Consider the following 24,153-nt stretch of genomic DNA (forward strand, 5'->3'; position numbering starts at 1 on the left):
TAAAAAAATAATATTGAAATAATGTTACAATATTTTTACAGCACAAATTAAACTTTTAATTTGTGTATTTTTTCTGTTTAGGATCTTTAGGATGAGATGAAATAACTTGTTGAATTTTTAAATTAAAAAAAACTCACCACCTTACCAAAATGTAGGTCATGAACAGTCCCAAAATAAATACTTAAGTTAAATACATTTTAAAAAACGCTCAAACAAACAAGTTTGGAGTCATAGAAAATAGTTTATTGACGAAAGAAATTACATTTATCATCTCAAGGTCTGTCTGAGCTCCTCAGATTTACTTTATTAACATTGCAGACAGGATTCAGAGAACCTAAAGGCACCATGTGAGCGACCTCAGGGACCAACACGGTGCCTTCACATTAGTTTAAAAACAAATAAAAAACAGAAACCTCCCAACAGACAGACAGACAGTCAAACTTACAAACTTTCTTTAGAGGCACTTTAGTCTACAGCAACATTTTACAGCTCTTTTTAAAGGATTTGTAGAAAAGCTTCAAACGTCTCTTGAGCCAGGCGTGGATCAAGAGATTTTTTAAATCAAAAACTGGTCAGAAAACCAAGTCATTTTTCAAGCAAAAAACGGTTCAAATCTCAGTAAACTGAATGTTTGGGTGTTGCGCAAAAGACATTTAAAGACGTTAACTGTTTTCTGATGTTTAATATATCAAATCAAGATGTTTTCTTTAAATAATTCTGCAACCTGACTATTTTCAGTATTTTGTATTAATCGACTGCTTTTTTTCTCGGTCGTGTGTGGCTTGCTTAGTCTTTCCTACATGTTGTGTGAAACGGATTTGAACTGCACGTTATTTAACATTATTAATCATATAAAAGTGGGCATGAATGCAGTATTTTTGATAGACTTTTTCAAACAAAACAGGAATTCTCCATGTTTAGACTGTTTATTTTCCCCCCGTGGCTTTAGTTTAGGTGACAGAACATGCATGTTGAAACAATTCATAAACACTTTCAGTAAACTATTTAACCTTCTCTGCTTGCTTCTTACATAATAATGACTTTTGATGAACTCAATCTCAGCAGGTATTGTTTTCAAAGCTGATGGTTTCATTTATAATCTTGTTTATGTGTTTATTTGCTGCTATGTGGAGGTTTCCCCACATCATTACTGCTATTTTTATGTATTATCTGAGCCAATAATCCTGTGTATCTTTTGGTTACTGCAGGTTTCATTTAAAGTATTACTGGTATTTTAATGGGATACACTGGTCTGTAGAAAGGCAGCAGTTATACAAAAAAAAAAGTGTTCCAAGAGGTCCAGGTGACATCTTAAATGTCTCGTTTGTAGTCCTCAACTAAGAGATTCCGTTTGCCACTATAGAAGAGAAGGACATCGATAAATAGTCCCATTTTAGAAGCAGACCGAGATGCGAGTAATCCAAAGCAATTAATTGATCGCTGCTAATTAATTTGATGTCTGTTGACTAACGTTTCAGCTCTAATCGACAGCTAATCAATACATCAAATTATTTATTTGTTGATATTGGATGTGGTGTTGAATCTGCATCATCAATTAGTTAGCTTCTTCTTCTATTCTTAACAAGATGCACAAACTGATTGATAAACTAAAACAAAACACAGCAGTGCATTCTGGTTAACGTAGTGCCCTCTGCTGATTTTTGTTTTGCGACTGCATAAAAATGATTAGCCTCAACATTTAGCGCCAGTTTCTCCCATCTGCAGCATTTTGGCACAAAGCAGGCAGAACATGAAAATGGCAGAAACGTTTTCAGTTAGCCGTTTCTCTGCTGTATTTCATACAGAATTAACCATTCTTACATGCGCACATTTCCTTTAAACGTTTCATTTCTTTAAGGCTGGCTGACTGAATCACACTTTCAATTCTCAATGTGAAGGTTAATCACCAAGGCAGGTAGAGGAGCGACACAACCTCCAACCATTCTAAGGAAAAACCACCAGTTATACGCAGAAACAACATTTAGAAGAGTGCTTTCTTTTTGTTTTGCTTGAGCGAGTCTCTAGTTTCCCAGTGATAACGTGATTGGCTAACAGCCAAACTCAGCTTCTCATATCACAATATTCTCTAGGATTTTCAAAATGGAGCCTAATTTCTCAAGGAACAGTCTGGTTCGGAATCTCACGTCATTTTACGAGTAAGTACATTTTTTAGTAGGCTCCTTTTCATAATGATAATAGACATGTATAGTAACAATATGAGCGTGTCGGGGGGGTAAAACCAACGCATTAAAGAACCATTTCCACTGCATGGAACGACTCACTAGACTTATTTGTATGTTTTCTCTAAATAGTCACGTAAAAAATTCCGCAGACGACTGATTGGTCTGAGAGAACCGTCGTTAGAGCATCACAGGTAACAAACAGGTCATTGTTTTTAATGCAGCCGGCAAACATGCCTTCACTAAAGATGTACAATTTTCAAGTGAAAAGGAAGTTCTGTGAGTGAAGCCGTACCGTGCGGGAGAAATGCAGCTTTAGAGGATATTCATTGATAAAGGTTTGCGCGTTTAGCAGCTGCAGCGCTCCCACTCAAAACTGTCCCCGTAACTCACCTAAACACGGGAAATAGAGTCCAGGTTAAAGTTGGCCTTTAATATGGTGTACAGAAATGCGTCTGTTTGTGAAGGTGGTCCATAAGAGGGCTTGGCAAAATATCGATAATGTGATATGAGACTAGATATTGTTTTATATTTTGGATATTGTAATATAAGTGGGGTCTTTTCATTGTTGTAAAGCTGAATTATTTTATTTAGATTAACATTTCTGAATTTACCAATCATTATTTGCCTTTATCCACTCCCTCAAATCCACATAACTATTGATTATCAAACACTTCAGAAATGTTGATATTTATTTTTCTTAAAGGAAGTGTGTTTTCTCTCCTCTGGTGGATGGATGTCATGTTTTACAGTTACACAAATGTTCTCGTCCCTTTATTTCTCACATGAGAGAGCAGCTGGGAGACTTTTAAAACCATGTGTCACGCTCCTAACCTTCCCCGGAGTGTTTACTGCGGATAATCTCTCTGTACAGACACAAACATTGATTGAAAGCACAGTGACAGGTCTCCTTCGCTTCAGACCTAAAACCACAAAGGAAGCATCTTTTTCTGTGTGTGTATGTGTGACAGAGGTCGGAGGTCACCGCGATGAGCTCCTCTCCTTGCTGACGCAGTCGTCCTTGCTGCTGGTGTCTCCGTTGGCCACGGTGCCGCAGGTGCGTCTCTTCTTCTTGCGATGGGACACGGGGTCGCCCTCGGAGCCCGAGGCGGCCTGCGGGAGGACAAAGTGTTCAGAGCGCTGCACCGTGTTGCACCATGTTACATGCGTGTCTCGTGTTACGGTCACATGTTGACACCTGTTGACCGCTTCAGAGCGCCACGTGTGATGCTGACAGGATTTATATAAGCAGGGGTCGTCACAGCGTGTTCACACTGCAATGTCAGCAGGATTGCAACACTTATATTCAATTATCAACTTTATTATCAACTTGAACCCTTTAACTCCACGTGTTTCCGGTTAAATCTACTGGTAAAAGCACTTTAACCTTCTATTCAACTTAAAAACCTTTTAAGTAGATATGTACTTTAGTGAACCCATCAATCCCACATATCTAATTCAACTTTCAACACTTAAACTGAACTTTTTATGTTGCAATTTACCTCTTTGCTCTTTAAATTAGATTTGTATTAATGATTCCAAATTGGGGGATTCTGGAAGTTCATTTTATTCAGCCCTTTATCTTTAAAACACCTAAAGTAAAAACGTTATCCTTAGTTAAAATGTTAACCCTTTGTTTCAACATTTGACCCTTTAAGATAGTTGAAAGATAGATAAGTATTCCTTTATATTAGGGCTGCCCCCTAATGGTCGAATAATCACTAGTCGACAAATAAAGTCTTAATCGAGCAATTTTTCATTAGTCGATTAGTTGAAAAAAAAGAAATTGTATAAAGAAAAAGTAATTATAGATTTTTTTAAAAGACATGCACCATCCGTGTGCTGCATGTGCTATGACGCGCCAGCCGGAAACCCTCAGACTTCATTCCGAGCGGAGCCTGGTCATTAACTGAATTTGGTCAGCAGGAAATCCAAAGTGTGGATCTACTTTCTGAGCGAGTAAAGGCAAACTACGACGGCAAAAAGTCTCCTCCATATCCACACCATCAGAGCGCAGCTTCCTGAATGCCGGCTTCATAACAAAACACGGAGCTTAATTATCCCCAACGTGTGTTACTTTCTCAGACTCGGAGGAAAACGGCAGCAGTGAGTCGGGCAGTAGCCTAGCTTTGTATCAACATATATAGACCTATAATATATCATCATTCTGACCTCAGAAAACGATAAAGCTTTCATTTCATGATGAGCGATTTTTGCCGACGCTTATATTTTCAGTGTTTCCGTTTCCTCTGTAGTATTTATTGGGTTGTTATATTCAGATATGACTAATAGAAACTAGAACTAAATGTTCCGTGTGTGTCCTCGCTGCTTGTTCACACACACAATAAGAATCCTTAGCGGAGCTTCTGCTGTTTATACCGCTGCGTCCGTGCGCTGTGACTCATGCGCTCTCTACATTTAATTTATATTTCAAAGGTTCATTATTAGTTTGATTTTATATGTGATAATTATACTTTTTATTTTAATTCAATTAATTAATTGTTTATATCCCAAATTTGAAATCAAATTCCGACAGAAATGTAATGTTTTATCCTCTTAATTAACATTCAGAACCGTCATTAATCTTCTAAATTCAAAGTTCCAATTTTGAAATTCTTTAATTCAACCCTTTAAAACTTTTTATTCAACTTTTATAATCCCTAACCTCAACTGCAACAAGGACAACTAATTATTTTGGAAAGTACATGTGTTTGTCTCGGATAGACCACTTCCTGGGTCTGTATTCATTTTGTTCTGACGATAGAGAGGCTACCACAGGATAGTGCCACTTTTGACAACGTTTTGAAGTTGTGAAACATCTCTCCCAGCTCAGATGTGAAGTACACGCTCTGAATGTTAGATTACATTTAGCCATCCCGGGGGGGGCAAAAATCCTGCAGCATGTGCCCCCCCACAGCAGCAGCTCATCATAGAGAGGAGAGCCCCCCCCCCCCCGAATGACTTTACAGTTACGGCAGACCGCCCTCAGACAGTGTTCTAATCCTTCAAAATGAAGCACAGACATCAGATTTTGTCCATAATAATTGACAATTCCAGTGATAGAGCAAATTTATAATCTGCTACCATCGGTGCATGTCTGTGCATCCCTACCTTTACTTCAACATTTATCTCTTTACATTCTAAATAATTAGGGTGATTGATATCAATCATAAATGTAATATTCAGTTTGTTTTGTATTATTAGCATAAATGAAACCTCAGTGTGTGTGTGTGTGTGTGTGTGTGTGTGTGTGTGTGTGGTGTGTGTGTGTGTGTGTGTGTGTGTGTGTGTCTGTTTGTGTGTGTGTGTGTGTTTTAGCACATACATCAGAGTCGGAGTCAGAGGAGCTGGAGGAGGACGATGAAGACGAGTCACTGGAGCTGTCTGAGGCGATGCCGGTCGACTCCTGCAGGTCCACTTTGTCCGCCAGCACTGCCATGTCGGGGCGCTCCTGCTTCAAGATCCTGAAACAACCACGAAGGAGCTCTACTTTACAAGATGAATAACTGCATCATAACCAATAAGCATTTCTTTAAGATTACAACTTTATCTGAGCACAGAAACATGCATCCACATCAAAAAATATCACACCTTTTTCAGATAAAATACCGATATTTTGATATTATGACAATATGCATAAAAATAACTTAGGTTAAGGACATCTCCAAGCAGTTGACCAATCACAACAGAGCTGGCCAGCTAACCAATCAGAGCAGACTGGGCTCTGGTTCCAGACAGAGGGTGAAAAGATGTGCTGCAGCACAGGCAGTATGAGAACAATAAAGAGATTGAACATTAGAGCATGGAGACATGTCCCAGGAGACTCTACTGTGACATGTCTCCATGCTCTAATTAGTAGTTTACCGAGTAGAGGCACTCAATACAAATATGAACCTGAAAATGAGAATAATATGCGCATTTTAAATATTATTAATTGATTACAACACTGCTAGGGATAAACAAGAAGAACTATCACTATTGCGTTCAAACTGAAAGTGGGCAAATGGTTAGCAGCATAAGGGGAGTAAAGCTAAAGTCTTGTTTACTTGTGTGTTTCTGAACTCTTACCGGTACCACTTCCTAGAGAGTTTGGGTCGCCCTCTGACGGTTTTGTGCCACACGATGGGGAAGTTGGTCGAGCTGGCGAAGTTCTGAGTGATGGCGATGGTCGTGTCCATGTTGAGGACTACGTGCCACCACCCGCCTGTGGACACACAGCTAGTCACCGTTAACATCAGAAACAAACACTAGATGGCACACCTTGCAGCACTGCTTCCATGTTTTGTCTAAATGCTGCAGCTGCTCTTTCCTCAGTTTAAACATCATTCTTAGATTGTTTACTCACATGTTGTCAGTGGGTGCTTAATGAGTGTCAGGGATACTCATTTGTTTGAAAAAAATTAAATCTTAAAAAAAAAAAAATCAAATAAACGTTTTAAGATGATACAGAAAATTAGAAGAGTTGATAAAAAGGCTGCAAATATCAGTGAAGTAAGTGTTTACCTGTTAGAGCTTGTGTTTAATGGGAAGAAATCTCGATGAATAAACACATTTGGATTATTTATATGATAATAATGCCAATAATGTTGTTGACATTACAATTTAAAAATATATTCTATCTGGTTAAGAAATGTTGAGAAGTTCCTGAGGAGAAACCTCAATTTCTGTCTAAAAAATAAAACAAATCTACTTGATGAAATGTCAGTTCCTGTTTGAAGCTGATTATCAGATACTGACCAAAAATAACTTTTGGTACAGAACTCCTGAACATATATGGATTTATTGTGGATGATATTTGTACAGAAATCCAACAACTACCATTTGATTTGGGCCAAATATTAATTCTTTGTGTCATAAGATTTTTACATAATTTATGACTTTATTTAGGACAAACATTTACTTTAATTGGACCAAACTTTTCATCCGCAAATATTTTATAAATACGTATTAGTGTAGCTGCTAGAAGATATTTAATTTATTAAATATTTGTGATGGAACAAAATCACATTCGCCATCGAAATAATAATAATAATAATATGATAATGCATATTTCCCTAAAATGCCTTTTCGTTGTTCATTATTTTTTTGATCCCGAATGTTCTTTAAATCTAATTATTAAATCTAATAGAGATGGATACTTCTGTAACAAACTGTGGGGGGAAACGAGTAAACAAAGCAAGAGGGTCAAAACAACAGCCAGTGTGCTTTAACAGACACACAGGTCGGTGTTTGGTCTGTGATGTAATCTACTGTCAGACAGGTGAAGTCTAAATCCTGGGATTAATCTTGTTAGCATAAATTGATGTGAGTCTAGGTCACCGAGTGTCTCTCTGTTGATACACACAGATGTACACACCACCAACACTGTGTGGTGAAAACAATGTGTCTTTAATGTATAATATGTTCCATTTATGCATTCAAATGTCGAAAAACATGTTGTATATTTTGTGGAGTTCTGTACTTACATCATCCCAACTGTTAAATTGTTTTCAAACCAAGAGAAATGTGTAATTTGGATTAAAAGGATTTAAGGTATTGAAGCCATTGAAGGTAAACCATTTAAATGACAGAGCACATTCCAGGTGACTCATCACTTCTAAGAAAACTCAGATTTGGCCCATTCACAATTTCAGACTTAAATGTTGGGCAAATGTCCCTGAATATTACCCCCAACATGTCTTACCTACAATCTCCTTAATACAGGGGTGTAGGGATGGTATGTTTTGGTAGTCTGACTGGGTAAGCATCTCCTTTGTTCCCTCCATCATCAACTGATCTCACGTCAGTTTTAAGTCTCCTAGGAGAATCCTTTACAAGATCATTGGGACATGCTTATGTGAAGGTATTATCAATTATTGGTTTTAGTGTTTTCATGGTTGAGATTCTGATGGAGAATTATTACGTCTTATAAAATGATGTTTCTTCACTGACCAGGCACAAAAACGGTCTCCCCGGGTCTCTGGAGGATCTCCAGCGGTGTGAACTCTGGAGGCCAGCTGGGCTGCTGCGTCCGGGGATACACCACGTTGAACCAGGTGATCGCCTCGTCCTGCTGGTTGCCCCCTTCCTCTCGGGTCACCTTGATCAGCTCACGGGGCGTGTTGGTGGGGAACAGACACCACCTCTTGTGTCCCTGAACCAGGGCGTTCCAGGCGCTGGTGCCCAGTGGGTCGATGTGGATGCCAGTGCCGGAGCGAGCGGGGCCCATTACAAACCACCTGTGAGGGGACCAGAAGACAAACCCCGTTAGCGGTAACATCATGGCTTCGGTCGATTAGGAAGCAAAACTAATTAGAAATCACGTCCTTCTCCTAATCTCTTTTCCGTGAACTGGATGAAAAATGTGAAAAGGAAAGAAGAAAAGAGACTGCACTTGGGCGATGTGAATGAAGTAGATGTGCCGTGCTGAAACCTCAATACAATTTTCTAAAGATGGATTACTAAAAGCGCATCTAGACACTTCTTTCTTGTGTTTTAATGGTGGTGATCCATGTGATCTATATGAAAGTGGAAAAAAAAGTGAAAAATAAAACTTCATTAGCACTTTAAAAAAAAAAGAAAAGGAAAGTGAAAGTAAGTGGTGGCTCGTGCTCATGTCCACATGTATTGCACCAACATGATCGTTGTATCGATATATTGTTTTAGGCCAGTGTGACGTCATCGATGACAAACGAAGGCCTCGCTGCCCGGCGATACCACGGGACTGCTTCAGATAGTGCTTCAGATCGGTGGAACCACTGACACTTCAGTTTTACAACACTCATAATTAGGGATGCTCCGATCGCCAATGTTGGGGCCGATCGCGTGGGTGGGGGCTATGGGGGTCTTCCATTTAAAGTTTAAAACTCAGTTAATGGGGCTCATTCACTGGCGCTTCCACATTACATTTCCATATTACATTGGAAATAAGTACATTATTCAAGTTTACATTAACTTTGGATAATAACACGGGAGAAATGAGCGGAAGCGCTCTCTTTTCCTCTCTCTCCCTCCTGACAGCCTGTCAGTATCTGATGCAGCTCACTGAAGAATGAGTGAATGAATGAGTGAAGAATACATATATTTAGAACTAGTTTAGCTTGTTCCAGAGGAAGATAAAATAGTTAAGTGTGTTAGGTCTAACTCTTAGTGTGTGTTTGGCTCCGCTCACCGGTACGGACCGGTGAGCGGAGCCAAACACACAACACACAGCGGGTGGAGCAGCAGGATTTCTGCTTCACACACGTTGCATAGCGCTATTTTATTGTCTTTTTCTGACACCTTAAAATACTGCCAGACTGGTGAAGCCATTTTGGCGAGCTTGCTTTGCCGCACAGAGAAAAGTGTCATGTATTTTAAGTCATGTGATCGGCTCTCCCGATCGGCCTTTTTAGAGAGCACCGATCGATCGGCAGAGAGTGACTATCGGCCGATATCGATCGGCGGCCGGTCGATCGGAGCATCCCTACTCATAATATCCCTCCTGTACCCGGGCCCGGTGCCACGGTGGAAACGGAACAGCTCAGACCCCTTCTGAAGATTGTTTGTTTGTTTGTCTCACTTGCTGATGTGTGTACTGTGTCGGTCTGTGGGTGTGTGTGCAGTAACGGAGCTGGGGCGAAGCGCAGCGGACTAGATAGACTCAACCCTATGTTGAGGTTGGTGGGCGATATGACGATATATATCGTCGAGACGATATTAGGTCTCCACGATATGCCTTTTCAGAGATATCATATCTATCGTGATGGTGCACCAGGGTAGGATTTTCACGGCGGCCGTGAAGCCCCGAAAATAATTGTACGTCCTACGGCCACCATGGCCTGTGTGCCCCTGATACTGTTAAAATCTCGAAGTTGCTTTAAAAGCGTCAGAACAGTGGTTTCTGAACTGCGTTATGCTGCGTTCACAACGGACGCAATGCGAAATATTCTCACCCTAACCGCTGGAGTTTCACCGCGGCTGTCAGCTGTGTTTACTCCTGTCATTCAAACAGGACACGCTGGAGAGGGGGCGGAGCTTATATCCATGTAAATACTGTGGTGGAAACCAACTACGACAAAATTAACCTATTTTACCGTAATTTAATTGTAATACACGTTTCAAAATGATGCCGAAGTAACTACATACTGATAACGGTTAGTAAAAACCATGCTGTCTAGTCAGGATTCAGACAGTATTGCACTTCATTTATTGTCTTGGTTGATTCTGTTGGCTTATATTATATTTTATCAATAAGGTATTTATATTGTTTTTCCCTTTGGAAACAGATGTTCAGTTATTTAAAGTCTTGATTGCACTTCAAGTCTAAAGTTTACATTTTAATTGTTTGGCACTGACTTTTCCTCATTGATGTTTTACTTAGTTATGTTTTACTCTCCTTTTCATGTTTATTGATGTTACATCACTGCTAGTGCTACCTAAAACAGAAAGTGCATTTTTATACTGAGAAACTGTGCCTTGAATATTTTATTTTATTTAGCAAGAGAGTGCACTTTACTTGGTGAGTAAACCAATGTTAACGTTTGTTGTAGGGTGTAGGCCTACCTACTTGAACACTGAGGAAGCCATATCAAAATTCCTGTTGAATTGTTCATTCAGGGATTCATTGCAGAATTAAAACCAGCTTGAAATGGTATTTTGGTCTGTTACTCCTTTTTATTTTAGTTTTTGTTACCTTGTAGGTGGTTGTACGGTTAAAGGTGGGGTAGGTAATTTTGGAGAAACCAGCTCGAGTGCGCTAGAATTTGAGAATACACAGCCGGAAGAAATCTGCCACTTCCTTACAGAGCCCCTCCTCCAACACACACGAACACGCACATGACCAATGAGGGCACGAGATAAGTTTGTGCACAGATGGAAGGCTGACAGGCAGGTAGGCCAATTGGCTGGAAAGCTTCAAAGCTTCACAAGGCTTCATCTCGCCATCAATACTAAGAACGTCCTATTGTAAACTTCGACAGTAACGCTCAGCTGAATGAGGCTTCATACTTGGTGTAGAAGAATTGGGAGGGATGAAAGCGTCTTTAATGGTCACACATGCAGAGCACACAGCACAGCACACAGAGTGAAATGTGTTCTCTGCATTTAACCCATCCTAGTACCAGGAGTCTAGTACTAGGAGCAGTGTAGGATACAGCAGCAAGCTTAGGGACGTATTTCCCTCTCCGGCAACAATAGGAACTGACGTAACTTTTTGTAAACATAGTTTCGAATCAGTGCCTATTACATGATTAATATGTATGTGTATATACACACATATTAAATAACCTTCGAGCTGTTTGCATCAGTATGCTGCCCATCTTATTTTGCGCAGTTTACTAGTAAATGTATGCACAGAACTATTTGTACACAGCATGTTCCATGATCTATCCAGACTTCCTGTTGGAGGGTTTAAAAACATCCTGTGTCTGCTAGTCGGTTTGGAAATGCACTTAATGTGTCGAATTCGCAGACTGAGTGGCATTGGAGAGGGAGAGGAAATGCAACTGTGCAACATTCTTACTCCGTACTGGTTTATAGTCTTCTTCTTTATCTTAGCAGGCCCATTGTGGCATATATTGGTGTCTTATCACCATGTATTGATTAGTGAAATTGTGTAACAATTGGTAGCACTGTGTAAAGTTTGAACAGGAAATCAGAGACCCACTCATTGATACAACTCATGGAGGTGAAATGTAATTATCTGGAAAGTGAAATGATCTGACCTGTACGGTGGTCTGCGCTTCTCCCCTGCAAACTGGAACAGGTCGTCCCTGAAGAAGAGCGGCACCTGGTAGTCCTCCAGCAGTTTGCGGCGTTTGGCGTGTTCACCGTAGCTGCTGTCGAAGATGTAGAGCGGGCTGTCGTCCCTGGTGGTCTCCAGGTACTCCATGTAATACTTCATCTTCATCTTCACAGAGTACCCATCGTTGTCCTCCCCGCATTTGAATTTCTGGTTGCGGTATTTGCGTTTAAGGCGCTCAAGGGTCCACTTTTCCCGGGCAGGCCAGGTCTCCTGGCTGCTCTGCAGGACAACAGGCTTGTAAGGCCGCTCGAAGCGCCGGATGAACTCTTCTGGGCTGAGGTGGAGCGTGTCCACTCGCTCCACATTATCCTGTAACACAACAGATATTAGTAAAACATGGAACGGAATTTCCAAAATCATCACATACTCTTCTGTCCATCTGGATAACAAAAGGGTTCAACCTGTTAAATTATAATACATCTTCTTTTTTAAATATATATTTCCCAACCTTTGAGACAGGACATTTCCAGCTTCCATCTCTATTCTATGTTCGGATAAGAGCTTTAGAACAATATCGTGTCAACAAATTGTGAAAAGTCCTCCGATTTCTTTTTCAAATGTGTAAAGGTAATTTTGTTTTTTTCATGTTTGACTATTGATCTATTTGAAACTACCATTACATCGTCACTTTACCTTTAATACACTTTAACGTAGTGTGTGTCCATCTATCTTACATTTAGCACTTTTTATATCTTAAGTATATATCTATTCGCCAACTTACAACACATAAATAATGAGCATTGTTGGATGGAGCCAGATTTGTTGGTACGATTTTCTTTGTTATACCATAATTGTGCATTTCAGAATAAATAAATACATTAAAGTCCATTAATATAAACACATGTATTCCATCAAACAGCTTAAAACAATTAAGTATGTGATGAAGTATGAATAAAGGGTTCAGAGTCTGAAATTATACTAAGATTCACTTTGATTTTTTTTGTGAAACCCCGGCTCAGTGTGTACGTGACAAGCTGCACACCTACTGTGGGCTGCGGCTTGCTAATGTTAGCTTGCTACATTGACAGTTTACCTTCACGGTGCGGTGTGACAGGTCATACGTTTCATGATAGTTGTATTTTATCCAGTCTAACGAGTCCTTCAGCTCGGGTCTGGCGCTCCGTTTCGCCTCTTTAATCCTCTTCTTACTTTTATGGTTCATTTCTCCTCCGTGTGTTAACCGCTTCTCAGCTAGCTATCGAGCTATCCCAGGGCTAATGCAGAAATACATCCACTAGCCTGCACTGCAACCCGGCGGCTAGCTGCGCTGTTCTGACAGCCTCACCTTATGTATTTGATTAGATAACAAAACAATTCTGTGAATGTGTTAAACACGTCCTCAGATCTACACCAACACATGTAAAGACACTTTTTAAAACCTGCTTGGTCGACACACTTTTGTTAAATAGCTAACAAGACAGCCTAGCTAGCTAGTGCTGGCAACTGATTGACATCCGTAGCGCCCGCCTCTTTTCCGGAACAGAAAGCTCATTGGCTTCGGCGTCCGCAAAAGCAATACGTTTATTTGATGGGATGTAGGTGAGCCTTCCCGCCAGGCATTAACTGTGATTTGATTGGCTGTTGCAGATAGCAATACGGAACTAGACATAGCGTGGGCTGCAAGTGATGAACATAAATATAAATTAAATTAGTTAACAAGAAATTGTTTTCAGAAAAAAAGAGTCGTAATAATAGCTGGTGATGTTATATGGTATTAGCCCTCATGATGGACCACAGTGAAGCCGAAACACCTAACATAGCATACAAAACATTTACGTTTGAGGACAACAACGAAAACACACAAGAGTCCCTTTCTGTTTCAATACCTGAGGTACGTTGGAGTTTTTAAAGAACATTATTATAATACAGGTAGAGCAGTTGTGTTTATAGCCCTTCGGAAACTGACTTTGACGGTAGAGTCTTCCCTTTAAATCATCATACATGCAGTTTTATTATAACGTTATTTAAATAAAATGATAACTTGGATGATTGGCATCTTTTTAACTATTAACGTATGGTTAATCTAAATGAACGATGTTATATACGTGGGTTTTACCTGCTTAGACCGCAAGCAATTGTAATTATATACATTAGACCCACTACTTTTATTCGGCGTTAATAAAGTGTCCCAGAATGCATTCATTAAAGAACATTTCAACCAATTGGATTGCCTCTTCACGTCCACCAATCAGATTACAGTTTAAACGCAGCATACCGCAAAACATTGTATTGGATGATGTAGAGTCCGATCTTTAGGCGACTTGATTTTTCAAAAATCTTGAGCCAGCCACGTACACATGAGTGATGTAATATGCAATTCATCTTTAAAATGTTGAATTTATAATGTGATATCACCATTCACTAACTTGCAGTCAAACTATGATCCACACTCTTAGGTCCTGGATCCACACTATGGCATGTATGTGTGGCCTTGTGCAGTGGTGCTGGCTCAGTATCTATGGTCACAGAGACAGGAGCTGAGAGACAAGACAGTGTTGGAGGTGAGAAGAAGAATTTCAGTTCACATGATGTGATCGTTCTTATTATACATCCATGGATGTGATCTATGCTGCCATTTTGGAAACCAGGACGTTCACAAGGCCGGTTAAAGTGGCTTGATAGACAAGTTTGATCTTTTTGTAGTCAAACCCAATTCAGTCAACATGACATTTACCTTTTTCCAAGCATATTTCCATGCAGAGAGATGAGGTGACTTAGAACAGAACAATGCCCTGCCTTTTGGTTAACACATGACAAAGCATTATTTATTTTTATTGCATTTTCAATGGCGCAAAATTCTTTAACTAAAAATAAGAATTAAAGGTGAATTTTGATATCTACCTGTTTCACTTTGTATTTTAACTTACACTAATAATGTGTTGTTTACATTTTTTTAATATCACTAATCTTTAAAATGTACAATGCCGTTTTAGGACCATTGTAGATTCAAAAGAGTTGGCGAAGGGGGGTAATATTCTTAGAAAATAAATAGGAATTTCTAACTTACAAGTAAAACAGGTAAAACATTATAATAGATAATACACACATTTTGGAGCAAAATATGGAATACTGTCTGAGGTAATAAGGTCCTACATTTTCCAAAGAAAAACAACGTATTGATATAAAATATGTTCTTAGAAAAAGACTCTGTATATTCTGAGATTTAAGTGATATATTCTGGTGAAAAAAATCACAAATACATGAATGATCAATCAATCAATCAACAACTTTATTAATCCCGCAAGGGGCAATTGGTTATGAGCAGCAGCTTATGTCATGTACACAGGCAGGAACATAAAAGAAGAAAACACACAGATACACCCGGGAGCACAGATGTGGATAATTCCAATTTACACTATAAATAGTTCAAAGCATCACAATAATAAATAAATAATCAAGTTAAAAGCCTTTTCAAGAATTTAAAAGTTTGAGTGCAGAAGGGATGAATGATTTAGAAAAGCGATTAGTCCTTTGAGCAGGTAGAGCATATCTACGCCCTGATGGCAACAGACGAAATTCATGTGAAAGTACACGACCTGGAGAGTTCAGAATGCTCTCGGCTTTCCGCAGAATCTGTTGGTTACAGAAGGAATTTAAGTCTCTCTGTTTCACGCCGATGATCTTGGAGCAGGTTTTAACAATGCTGTTCAGGCTGTTCCTGTCTTTCAGTGTAAGGCTATGGAACCAGCAGATAAAAGAAAAACAAATAAGGCTCTCAATGAATGCTTGGTAAAAACGACAAAGAATGAAAGGCCTGACAGAGAAAGAGTTCAGTTTGTGAAGAAGGTGCATTCTCTGTTGACCCCGCTTCACAATACACTCAGTATTCACATTAAATTTGAGGTGGTCATCGAAAATGGTGCCCAAGTATTTGTATGATGTGACAATTTCTACCTTGTCATTGTGTATGATGCACTCCTTAGGAACATCCTTGTGACGAATAAAATCAATGATCAATTCCTGGGTTTTAGAGACATTTAAATCCAGAAAACTGTCATCACACCAGGAAATAAAATCGGCAAGAGCACACTCGTGGCCTGATTCTGAGCCGCTAAGGAGGGACAAGAGGGCGGTATCGTCAGAGAATTTAACCAAGTAGCTGTTGTCTTGCATGCTCCGGCATTTATCAGTGTACATTATAAAAAGTAGGGGCGAAAGAACGCATCCTTGAGGCGAGCCCGTGGAAGTGATGACAGAGTCAGAGAGGCGTCCATTGACAGACACCTTCTGCTCTCTATCAGTTAGAAAGTTTAAAATCCATAAAACAAGTTGATCGGGCAGTTTAAAATGACATAATAGGCTCTCTACCAGGAGATGCGGCTGCATTGTGTTAAATGCTGAAGAAAAGTCAGCAAACAAAAGCCTGGCATGGGCTTGTGGTTTTTCAAGGTGTTTGTGGAGGGTGTGCAGTATAAAAAGCTTTGCATCCTCTACGCCTCTCCCTGCCTGATATGCACATTGTAGTGGATCAAGTTCACCACCTACTACTGACATGACAAGGCCTTTAACAATTTTTTCAAACATTTTCATTACCAATGACGTTAAAGCCACCGGTCTGAAGTCGTTTAGGACTTTAGGATGAGGCTTCTTAGGGATGGGAATTACAGTTGAGGATTTCCACATATCAGGAATTTGGCTATTCTCAAGTGACAATTGGAAGATATGCTGGAAAACACCACAGAGTTCGCTAGCACAATACTGGAGTGTACGCCCACAAATATGGTCAGGACCTGGGGCCTTCCTAATATTGACTCGTTTTAAGAGATTCCTAACATCATCCTGTTCAATGACTATGTCTGAGATAGGTGAGAGAGACTCTCTAAGGGTTGAGGTGTTTATGGAGAAATCATTTTTCTCGAATCGAGAATAACATTTTTTAAAAGCATTGGGGAGGTCTGCCTCATTTGTTCCCTCAATGTTAATGGTATTCCTAGCCCTGTCATTGTTGTTACCCTGGGAGATGGAGGACATTGATTTGATTCCCCTCCAGGCTTCCCGAAGATCTCCACTGCTGTATTTGAGTTCCACCTTATCCCTATAAACTATTTTAGTTTTTCTTATCTCATTTCTTAATTCTCTGTTAATTTCTTTTTTGTCCTGACTGTTTCCAGTATAAAATATACATTTCTTTCTATTTATAACACTCTTTAGTTCCTTCGTGACCCACGGCTTATTAGGGAAGACGGTAATGTCTTTACAAGGAATGTTAGACTCCACACAAAATGATATGTAGGATGATACATGTGTGCGAGAAAAGAAGCAGGAATGTCATGGGATCAAATGTTCCAATTTACATTTATTTTTGTCAACCTTTGTCACCTGCTGGCAGAGGTGGGAGTAAGTCATACATGTGCAAGTCATGAGCAAGTCTCAAGTCTTAACCTACAAGTCTCAAGTCTTAACCTACAAGTCTCAAGCAAGTCCCAAGTCACTGTGGTCAGAGTCAAGCAAGTCAAGTCATTGCTCAGGTCAAGCAAGTCACAAGTCAAGTCCAACGAAATTCGGATGAATAACCCCAGTTTCCACATTTAAATCAGTTAACATATTGTGGTTATGAAAAGTTTAGTTTTATTTTCAACATAAACAGCAATGGAGAGTGGGGCGCTGAAATTATAACCCTATAAGTTCTAAAAGGGCTCTAAAGTGATAACAGGAGTACAACACAAATATTTTACATCAACATGTTAAGCCTCCTGCCCTGGCTCCCCTTCAGCAGAATCACAGCATTTCTCCATGGTCTGTCTAAGGTGCTCCCATATGACACTGTCTCATTGTTTTCCTAACTGTCCGTGCACAAATAAATATTGCATGATATGTGTGTGTTTGTGTGCAGACAGTGCCACATTAAGATTAAACACATTTCTTTCTATTTGGGAACACACCGAATACACACACACAGAGCAGAGGCCTGTACTACGAAGCCGGTTCAACCTAACCTGGATATGTTTGAGTTACCCAGTTTACCTAATCCAAAACAAACACGCTCTCGCTAAGCGGTCCTACGACGCTGGTTATCAACTCGTTAACTCAAGCCAGCTTTGCCCTATCTAGTTATGTGCGCGTTCACATAAAAGGGGCGGGGTTAGCAACATTTGACCAATCGCAAACATGGAGAAGCGTACTGACAGCGCAGCGTCATACTTCCTGAATGAAAAGTGAACTATAATATTAGACAAATATGAAGACGTTAAACTTTAAACATCCATCACTTAAACACTTCATCCAGGATAAAAACCACATGCAAGGTGAATACAGCTGGTAAAAGAAAAAGTGTTTGAATGCGCTTAACAGGTTTCTGATATCACTGCCCGATCTAAGACACGAATGGATCTGACTTTAATTACATTTGACTCGAGTGTTTCGTCAACTTAATGTGTTGCTTAAAATAATACTTCTGCATACAGTATGTGACACTGTGAGCGTTGCACGGCCAGATGCGGCTCAAGAAGCTGACTCAGATAAGAAAATATATGATACATTATGATGTGATATGATATGAATGATAATGGGACACATCGACGTCTGCATTCACAGTGCCGCGGACTGTACGTAATGTTACTTTGATCCGGTTACTTATGTTAACTTGTGGAAGATATTTAAGTAAGCTTTCTTAACGCTAATGTTATATTAGTCAGATTGCTCTGAAGATGGGAGGTGATATTCTATTAATTTTCACGTTCACACAGTCAGTTGATTTGTGCCGGCCGTCTTTTCTGCAACGGCAGTTTTTCTGTATTTCCTTTATTCTGAAATATGACTTGATCGCTTTAAACTCCGCACACGGAGCTCTGCTAAAGTGATCTCTTATCCTGGAACCTAACCTGCTCCGGACCAGGCTAGCCGTTCAGCATAAGTTACCATGGAGATCTAGCCCGCTAAGAAGTGAACCAGCGTCGTAGGACCGGAAACCCAGAGTTTTCCCTGAAGTTAGCTCGCTAAGCGAAAATCCGGCTTCGTAGTACAGGCCTCTGAGCTGAGCAGAGCACAAACAAACACAAACATCATGCGCCTTAGTGACCGGACATCTCCTTCATAAAACGAGTAATAGGGGGATTAATCGGGCAGTTCGATGTGTGTAGAGGTGTATGTGGTTAAAACGTACCAGCCTGCGGTCGCTCTTTAGCTTTTCTAATGAAAGTAAACACAGTGAAGGCGTTGCGTAAAGCCCCTGACACACCAACCCGATTTTGGGAGTCAGAGGCCGTCAGAGGCAGCCGGGCATTCGCGGCGCCCTACTCAGGTTGGTGTGTCCCGCACCGTCGTCTCTTTACGGCACATTTTCACACCTCCCGCGGCCGATTCAACATGTTGGGAGGTCAGAGTAAGTCGGGACAAATAAATCACTCTGATTGGCTGTTCAGCTTAGCGAATCAGGGCATGAGAAGCGAAGCGGAAGCGAGGGACCAAAACAAACGATTAAGAAGGCACACACAGACGGTTCATCTTTTTCATTTTCATCTCACCCGGACGCAAGAGTTTCTTTTTTATGTTTACATGTTTTTGATCGACGAGAGAGAGTGAAAATGGAACCCAGACGCTATTTGTTGTTTGTTTATATCACGCAGTCTGTTCTTCTTCTCTCGGTGTATAGTCTGTCTTCCGGTTGTTGCCTCTTTTGAATGACAAATACACACTACTGCTGGTAAGGACAGGTATTGCCACTCGTCAACTGAAGTCTTTGCGGTGTGTTCGTAGGCGGGCGGCGTAGGCGGGCGGCGTAGCCGACGTAAAAGTCGGGACGCCTTCGGTATGCGTTCTTTGGTCTCAGGTTGGTGTGTAGCGGCCTTAAAGGCCCTGACACACCTACCCAATTTTGGGAGTCAGAGGCCGTCAGAGGAAGTCGGGCATTAGCGGCGCCCTACTCAGGTTGGTGTGTCCCGCACCGTCGTCTCTTTACGGCACATTTTCACACCTCCCGCGGCCGATTCAACATGTTGAATCGTAGCCGACATAGCGGACGTAGAAGTCGGGACGCCTTCGGTACGCGTTCTTTGGTCTCAGGTTGGTGTGTAGCGGCATTTAAAGGCACAGCTCTTTGCGCGCTGGTGCTGCACTTCTCAGAGGCGGAGTTACATGTCCCGCTGCCTCCTGGTGCTGTAGCGATTTCATGAAGTGAATGAGAGTCCGAGTTTCGAAATATATCTCAAATAATGTTTGCACTGCCACTTCCCAACATAAACATTACAGTCTGCAATGAAACGGCTGTCTCCTGTGTGCTTCACTTCCTACTTGGCGCTCCAGTAACTTTCTCGTGCGAACGAGATACAGTATATATATTTTTTCATTGCCCTTTAGGGGTTCCGTATAATACAAAAACAAATGTAAATATTTTAAAAAGTAAAGTCCTTTTGAGTCATCTGTCTCAATTCAAGTCAAGTCATGAATACCAAGTCAAAGTCAAGTCAAGTCTTTTATCAATGTTAGTCAAGCAAGTCTCAAGTCCAAAAATATGTGACTCGAGTCTGACTCGAGTCAAGTCATGTGACTCGAGTCCCCCACCTCTGCCTGCTGGACATACTTTCTGAGTGTATGTGTGTCTCCACAGCTCGGTGCAGGTGTGAGTCTGCCCGGTGTGGTGGCTGCTCGGTGCGGGGCCAAGGTGATCCTGTCGGACAACGCCGAGAAGCCTCTCTGTCTGGAGAACTGCCGGCGCAGCTGTGCAGCAAACGGCCTCCACGACATAAGCGTGTTGCCTCTCACCTGGGGTGAGGTCTCACCTGAGCTCACTCAGCTACCCCAGCTGGACATCATCCTGGGATCAGACGTCTTCTACGAGCCCCGGGGTCAGTCCCTGTGTGCACGTACTTCCTGTGTGCATGTGCACCTGAGTAATAACGTCTAGTGTGCATGTACACCCGGGTAATAACGCCTCTGCCCTGTTTCAGATTTTGAAGACGTTCTCCTGACCATCGCTTATCTTCTGAGGAAAAACCCCAGAGCTCAGTTTTGGACCACATACCAGGAAAGGAGGTGGTGAATACACTCATTACACTTTTAAATAAAATAGGATTGAGTACAATGTTTCAATTTTAACCTTCCTCTCTACCTCCTCCTTCTCTTCTCCTTCTTCCTGATGCCACCCTCCTACCCCCCTTTGCCACAACAGTGCTGACTGGTCCATAGAAGTGTTGCTCAACAGGTGGAAGATGAGCTGTGTGGACGTTGATCTGGAAACATTTGATGCAGATAAATCTGAGCTGGCTGGATCCTCTCTGCCAGGAAACCACAGCATCGACATGATGATCATCACCCTGGAGACTGGAGACCTGGGATTGTAGACTGTATCAGAAGTGAGAATGTGGACTGTATTTAAAAAAGCTACTTTTCCCAGGGAAATGTATTTTCGTGATAGTTGTTATATTTTGATTTCATTGTAAAAAGGAACATTAAAAAAAACGATTTCCCCCGGGATAATTAAAGTATCTCTGAATCTGATTATGTGACCGTAAACTGGGTTTATAAGGACTATGTCTATAAAATAGGGCTGTCAGTGGATTAAAATATTTATATATTATATCGCGATAAATCGCATGATGTCCATAGTTAATTGCAAATTAATCGCACGTTTTGTATCTGTTCTAAATCAAATCAAGTTTTATTTATATAGCACATTTTTAAAACGATTTTTGGTCGAGCCAAAGTGCTGTACATACAATAAAAATACTTTACAATAAAAACACTACAACAAATGCAACAGCACAAATAAAAAAATAACACGCAGGGAAATGTCAGGAGTCGTGCTTCGCTCAGACTAGAAGGCCAGAGAGAAGAAGTATGTCTTAAGAGTAGATTTAAAAACCCCTAGGGTCTGGGCCGACCTCACATGGAGGGGCAGAGTGTTCCAGAGCCATAGGGCCAGCTGCTGCGAAGGCTCTGTGCCCTCGGATTTTGAGCCTGGTCTGGGGTGTAGCGATGGAGGAGATCGGCTATATAGGCAGGAGCCAGCCCATTTAGGGCTTTGAAAACAAATAAAAGGAGTTTAAAATCAATTCTGAACCGAATTGGAAGCCAGTGCAGTGAGGCCAGAATTGGGGTGATGTGGTCACGCTTTTTATGGCCAGTGAGAAGATTCTGCACTAGCTGCAGGCGTCTAATTGACGCCTGGTCCATACCCACATACAGAGCGTTGCAGTAATCCAGGTAACAAAGGCATTAATAACCCTTTCTAGGTCTTTAAAAGATAAAAACGAGTTGGTCTTGGCCAATAGTCGTATTTAAAAAAAAGCAGGTCTTGACTACAGTGCTGACCTACTTATCAAATTTAAAAGCGCTATTGAAGGTCTAAATCAGGGGTGGGGAACCTTGTTCCTCTCAAGGGCCATTTAAAAAAATGTCAACATCCTCCGAGGGCCGTACAATTTATTAACCTCTGCTTAAAAATACTAAAATCACAGCCCATTCATTTTGCCTTTCTTTCATGCTGTGCAAAGAAAAAGCAAACCTCTTAATCCAGATATCTCACCATGACTTGGCCAGGAAAAACAGGTACTTGCTTGTTTCATTTTTTTGCGGTCTAGATTTCATAATTTTTTTCTTTTTTGCGTGTGTTTATAAATGACCTCGAGGGCTGTACCAAAAGGTCTCCCGGGCCAGGCTAAATGTACCTTAGAGGAATATTTTTCAAGTTTGTAATACTCTTATCAACATATGAGTGGACAAATATGCTTTATATAAATGTTTGTTTATTATTATTGGAACAATGACAAATATTCTCCTGAATATTCTCAACACAACAACCTGGAACCTCTCACTCTCTCCCAACCCTACTTCTGAGCACTGAGCCAGTTGCTCAAACAGAAAAGCCTGTTTACAGTTGTCGGCGAAATGCCGCTCCTCTGTCTTCATAACAGTCAAAGCATGGGACTGAAGTTCACTCTGTGGGTCAAAATGCGGCAAACTTTCAAGCGCCGTCGACCGCAAGCGAGCGGCAGGAGCGGGGCTGTCAGCATCAGCTGTGTGCTTGGCTTGCTGTTTAAAACACCTTGTTTTGTATCCATATCTCTCGCTAGAATCTCCCACCATCCAACTAACAACAACAACAACAACAACAATGTCAAGCCTTTGGGCTCTGAAACTACGGGGCGGGCCGAGGACAAATACACATGTTAATCGCACGTTAAATTAATTAGTGGCGTTAATTTTTTTTTGCGTTAACTTGACAGCCCTAATATAAAAGAACTGTGGCAGGTAGAGGCAGTGTCGTTAGGCTTTAATACAGGTATATTTCCAAAGAAAATATCACTATTTACATATTTAATAAAAAATAATGCTTAAAGGTGGGGTAGGTAAGTTTGAGAAACCGGCTTGAGATACACTTGTTGTTATATTCCATGGAATGCTCTTAACATCCCGATAGCAATGAATATCTGAAGTGCTTTGACAAAAAATCCATTAAAAAAGTCATCTGTGGAAGCCGTGGTTCTGTAAAAAGCACGACCAATCATCTGAGCCGGCCCGGCTAAAATAACTGGATGGCCTACCTGCCTGTCAGCCTTCCATCTGTGCACTAACTTATCTCGTGCCCTCATTGGTCATGTTCGTGTGTGTTGGAGGAGGGGCTCTGGAAGGAAGTGGCAGATTTTCTCCGGTTGTGTATTTTCAAATTCTAGCGCAGTCGAGCTGGTTTCTCCAAAATTACCTATCCCACCTTTAATACAAAATATGAAATGTCAACCTGCACATTTATTACCTGTGGCCACCAGAGGGCACCATATCATTAAACAACTGCAGAGTAGTCATCAACACATGTGACGAGTACATTTACTTAAAGCTCACCGATTATGCTTGTTGGGGAATAATTTGCCCTGCATGTCCTCTTTCCCCCTCTGACACAGCTGACCAACCTTGAGCAGCTGTTATCTCCCATAAGGAGGGGCTGCCCTAGCATATTGTTGATGTTGCCAGTTTATGACAGGGCAACTCTCTGTCAGAGATAGTTATTGTTGTGGGAAATGACACACGAAGGGTTTGGGGGGCCTCCCTCTAGAACATTTAGATTTGTGCAGGTCTTAGATGCTGTCTAGTGCATTCTCTAGACTGAATTATAAGATGAACCACCACAATATTGTATTGTACAGTTTCAATTTTATACTTCATTTCACTTGTTTGTTTGTTCTTGTTTGTGTTTGCTCGCTTGCATGCCCTGCATAGCTATACGAAATACTTAAGAGCCTGTGACACGAGTTTCCCCCATCATCCAAACCCATCAAT

General features: G+C 40.9%; 2 protein-coding genes across 2 annotated transcripts; one reads left to right on the forward strand and one right to left on the reverse strand.

The window, feature by feature from the left end:
* Positions 1-221: 221 nt before the first annotated feature.
* Positions 222-13,389, reverse strand: jmjd6 (jumonji domain containing 6, arginine demethylase and lysine hydroxylase). Its single transcript, XM_034206704.1, has 6 exons — positions 12,977-13,389; positions 11,864-12,252; positions 8,112-8,398; positions 6,249-6,384; positions 5,506-5,644; positions 222-3,293 (listed from the first exon to the last, which is right to left on the reverse strand). Exons 1-6 carry the CDS (start codon positions 13,103-13,105, stop codon positions 3,162-3,164), a joined length of 1,212 nt encoding a protein of 403 aa, XP_034062595.1. The 5' UTR covers positions 13,106-13,389; the 3' UTR covers positions 222-3,161.
* Positions 13,390-13,394: 5 nt separating this feature from the next.
* Positions 13,395-21,362, forward strand: mettl23 (methyltransferase like 23). The gene is made up of 5 exons (XM_034206718.1): positions 13,395-13,774; positions 14,340-14,444; positions 20,489-20,726; positions 20,829-20,913; positions 21,050-21,362. Exons 1-5 carry the CDS (start codon positions 13,652-13,654, stop codon positions 21,219-21,221), a joined length of 723 nt encoding a protein of 240 aa, XP_034062609.1. The 5' UTR covers positions 13,395-13,651; the 3' UTR covers positions 21,222-21,362.
* Positions 21,363-24,153: the final 2,791 nt, after the last annotated feature.

This window comes from Gymnodraco acuticeps, unplaced genomic scaffold, assembly GCF_902827175.1.
Source record: "Gymnodraco acuticeps unplaced genomic scaffold, fGymAcu1.1, whole genome shotgun sequence".
NCBI classification, from domain to species: Eukaryota; Metazoa; Chordata; class Actinopteri; order Perciformes; family Bathydraconidae; genus Gymnodraco; species Gymnodraco acuticeps.

What these genes read in the sequence shown, in the direction of transcription:
- mettl23 (XM_034206718.1), top strand. Translation starts at nt 13,652, where the DNA reads ATGGTATTAGCCCTCATGATGGACCACAGTGAAGCCGAAACACCTAAC. An exon ending in CGTCTTCTACGAGCCCCGGG is followed by an intron (nt 20,727 to 20,828) that starts GTCAGTCCCTGT and finishes GCCCTGTTTCAG; the next exon opens with ATTTTGAAGACGTTCTCCTG. An exon ending in ACCACATACCAGGAAAGGAG is followed by an intron (nt 20,914 to 21,049) that starts GTGGTGAATACA and finishes TTGCCACAACAG; the next exon opens with TGCTGACTGGTCCATAGAAG.
- jmjd6 (XM_034206704.1), bottom strand. Translation starts at nt 13,105, where the DNA reads ATGAACCATAAAAGTAAGAAGAGGATTAAAGAGGCGAAACGGAGCGCC. An exon ending in AAGCGCAGACCACCGTACAG is followed by an intron (nt 8,399 to 11,863) that starts GTCAGATCATTT and finishes GTCCCCTCACAG; the next exon opens with GTGGTTTGTAATGGGCCCCG. An exon ending in CCTCTGACTCCGACTCTGAT is followed by an intron (nt 3,294 to 5,505) that starts GTATGTGCTAAA and finishes GTCCTCCCGCAG; the next exon opens with GCCGCCTCGGGCTCCGAGGG.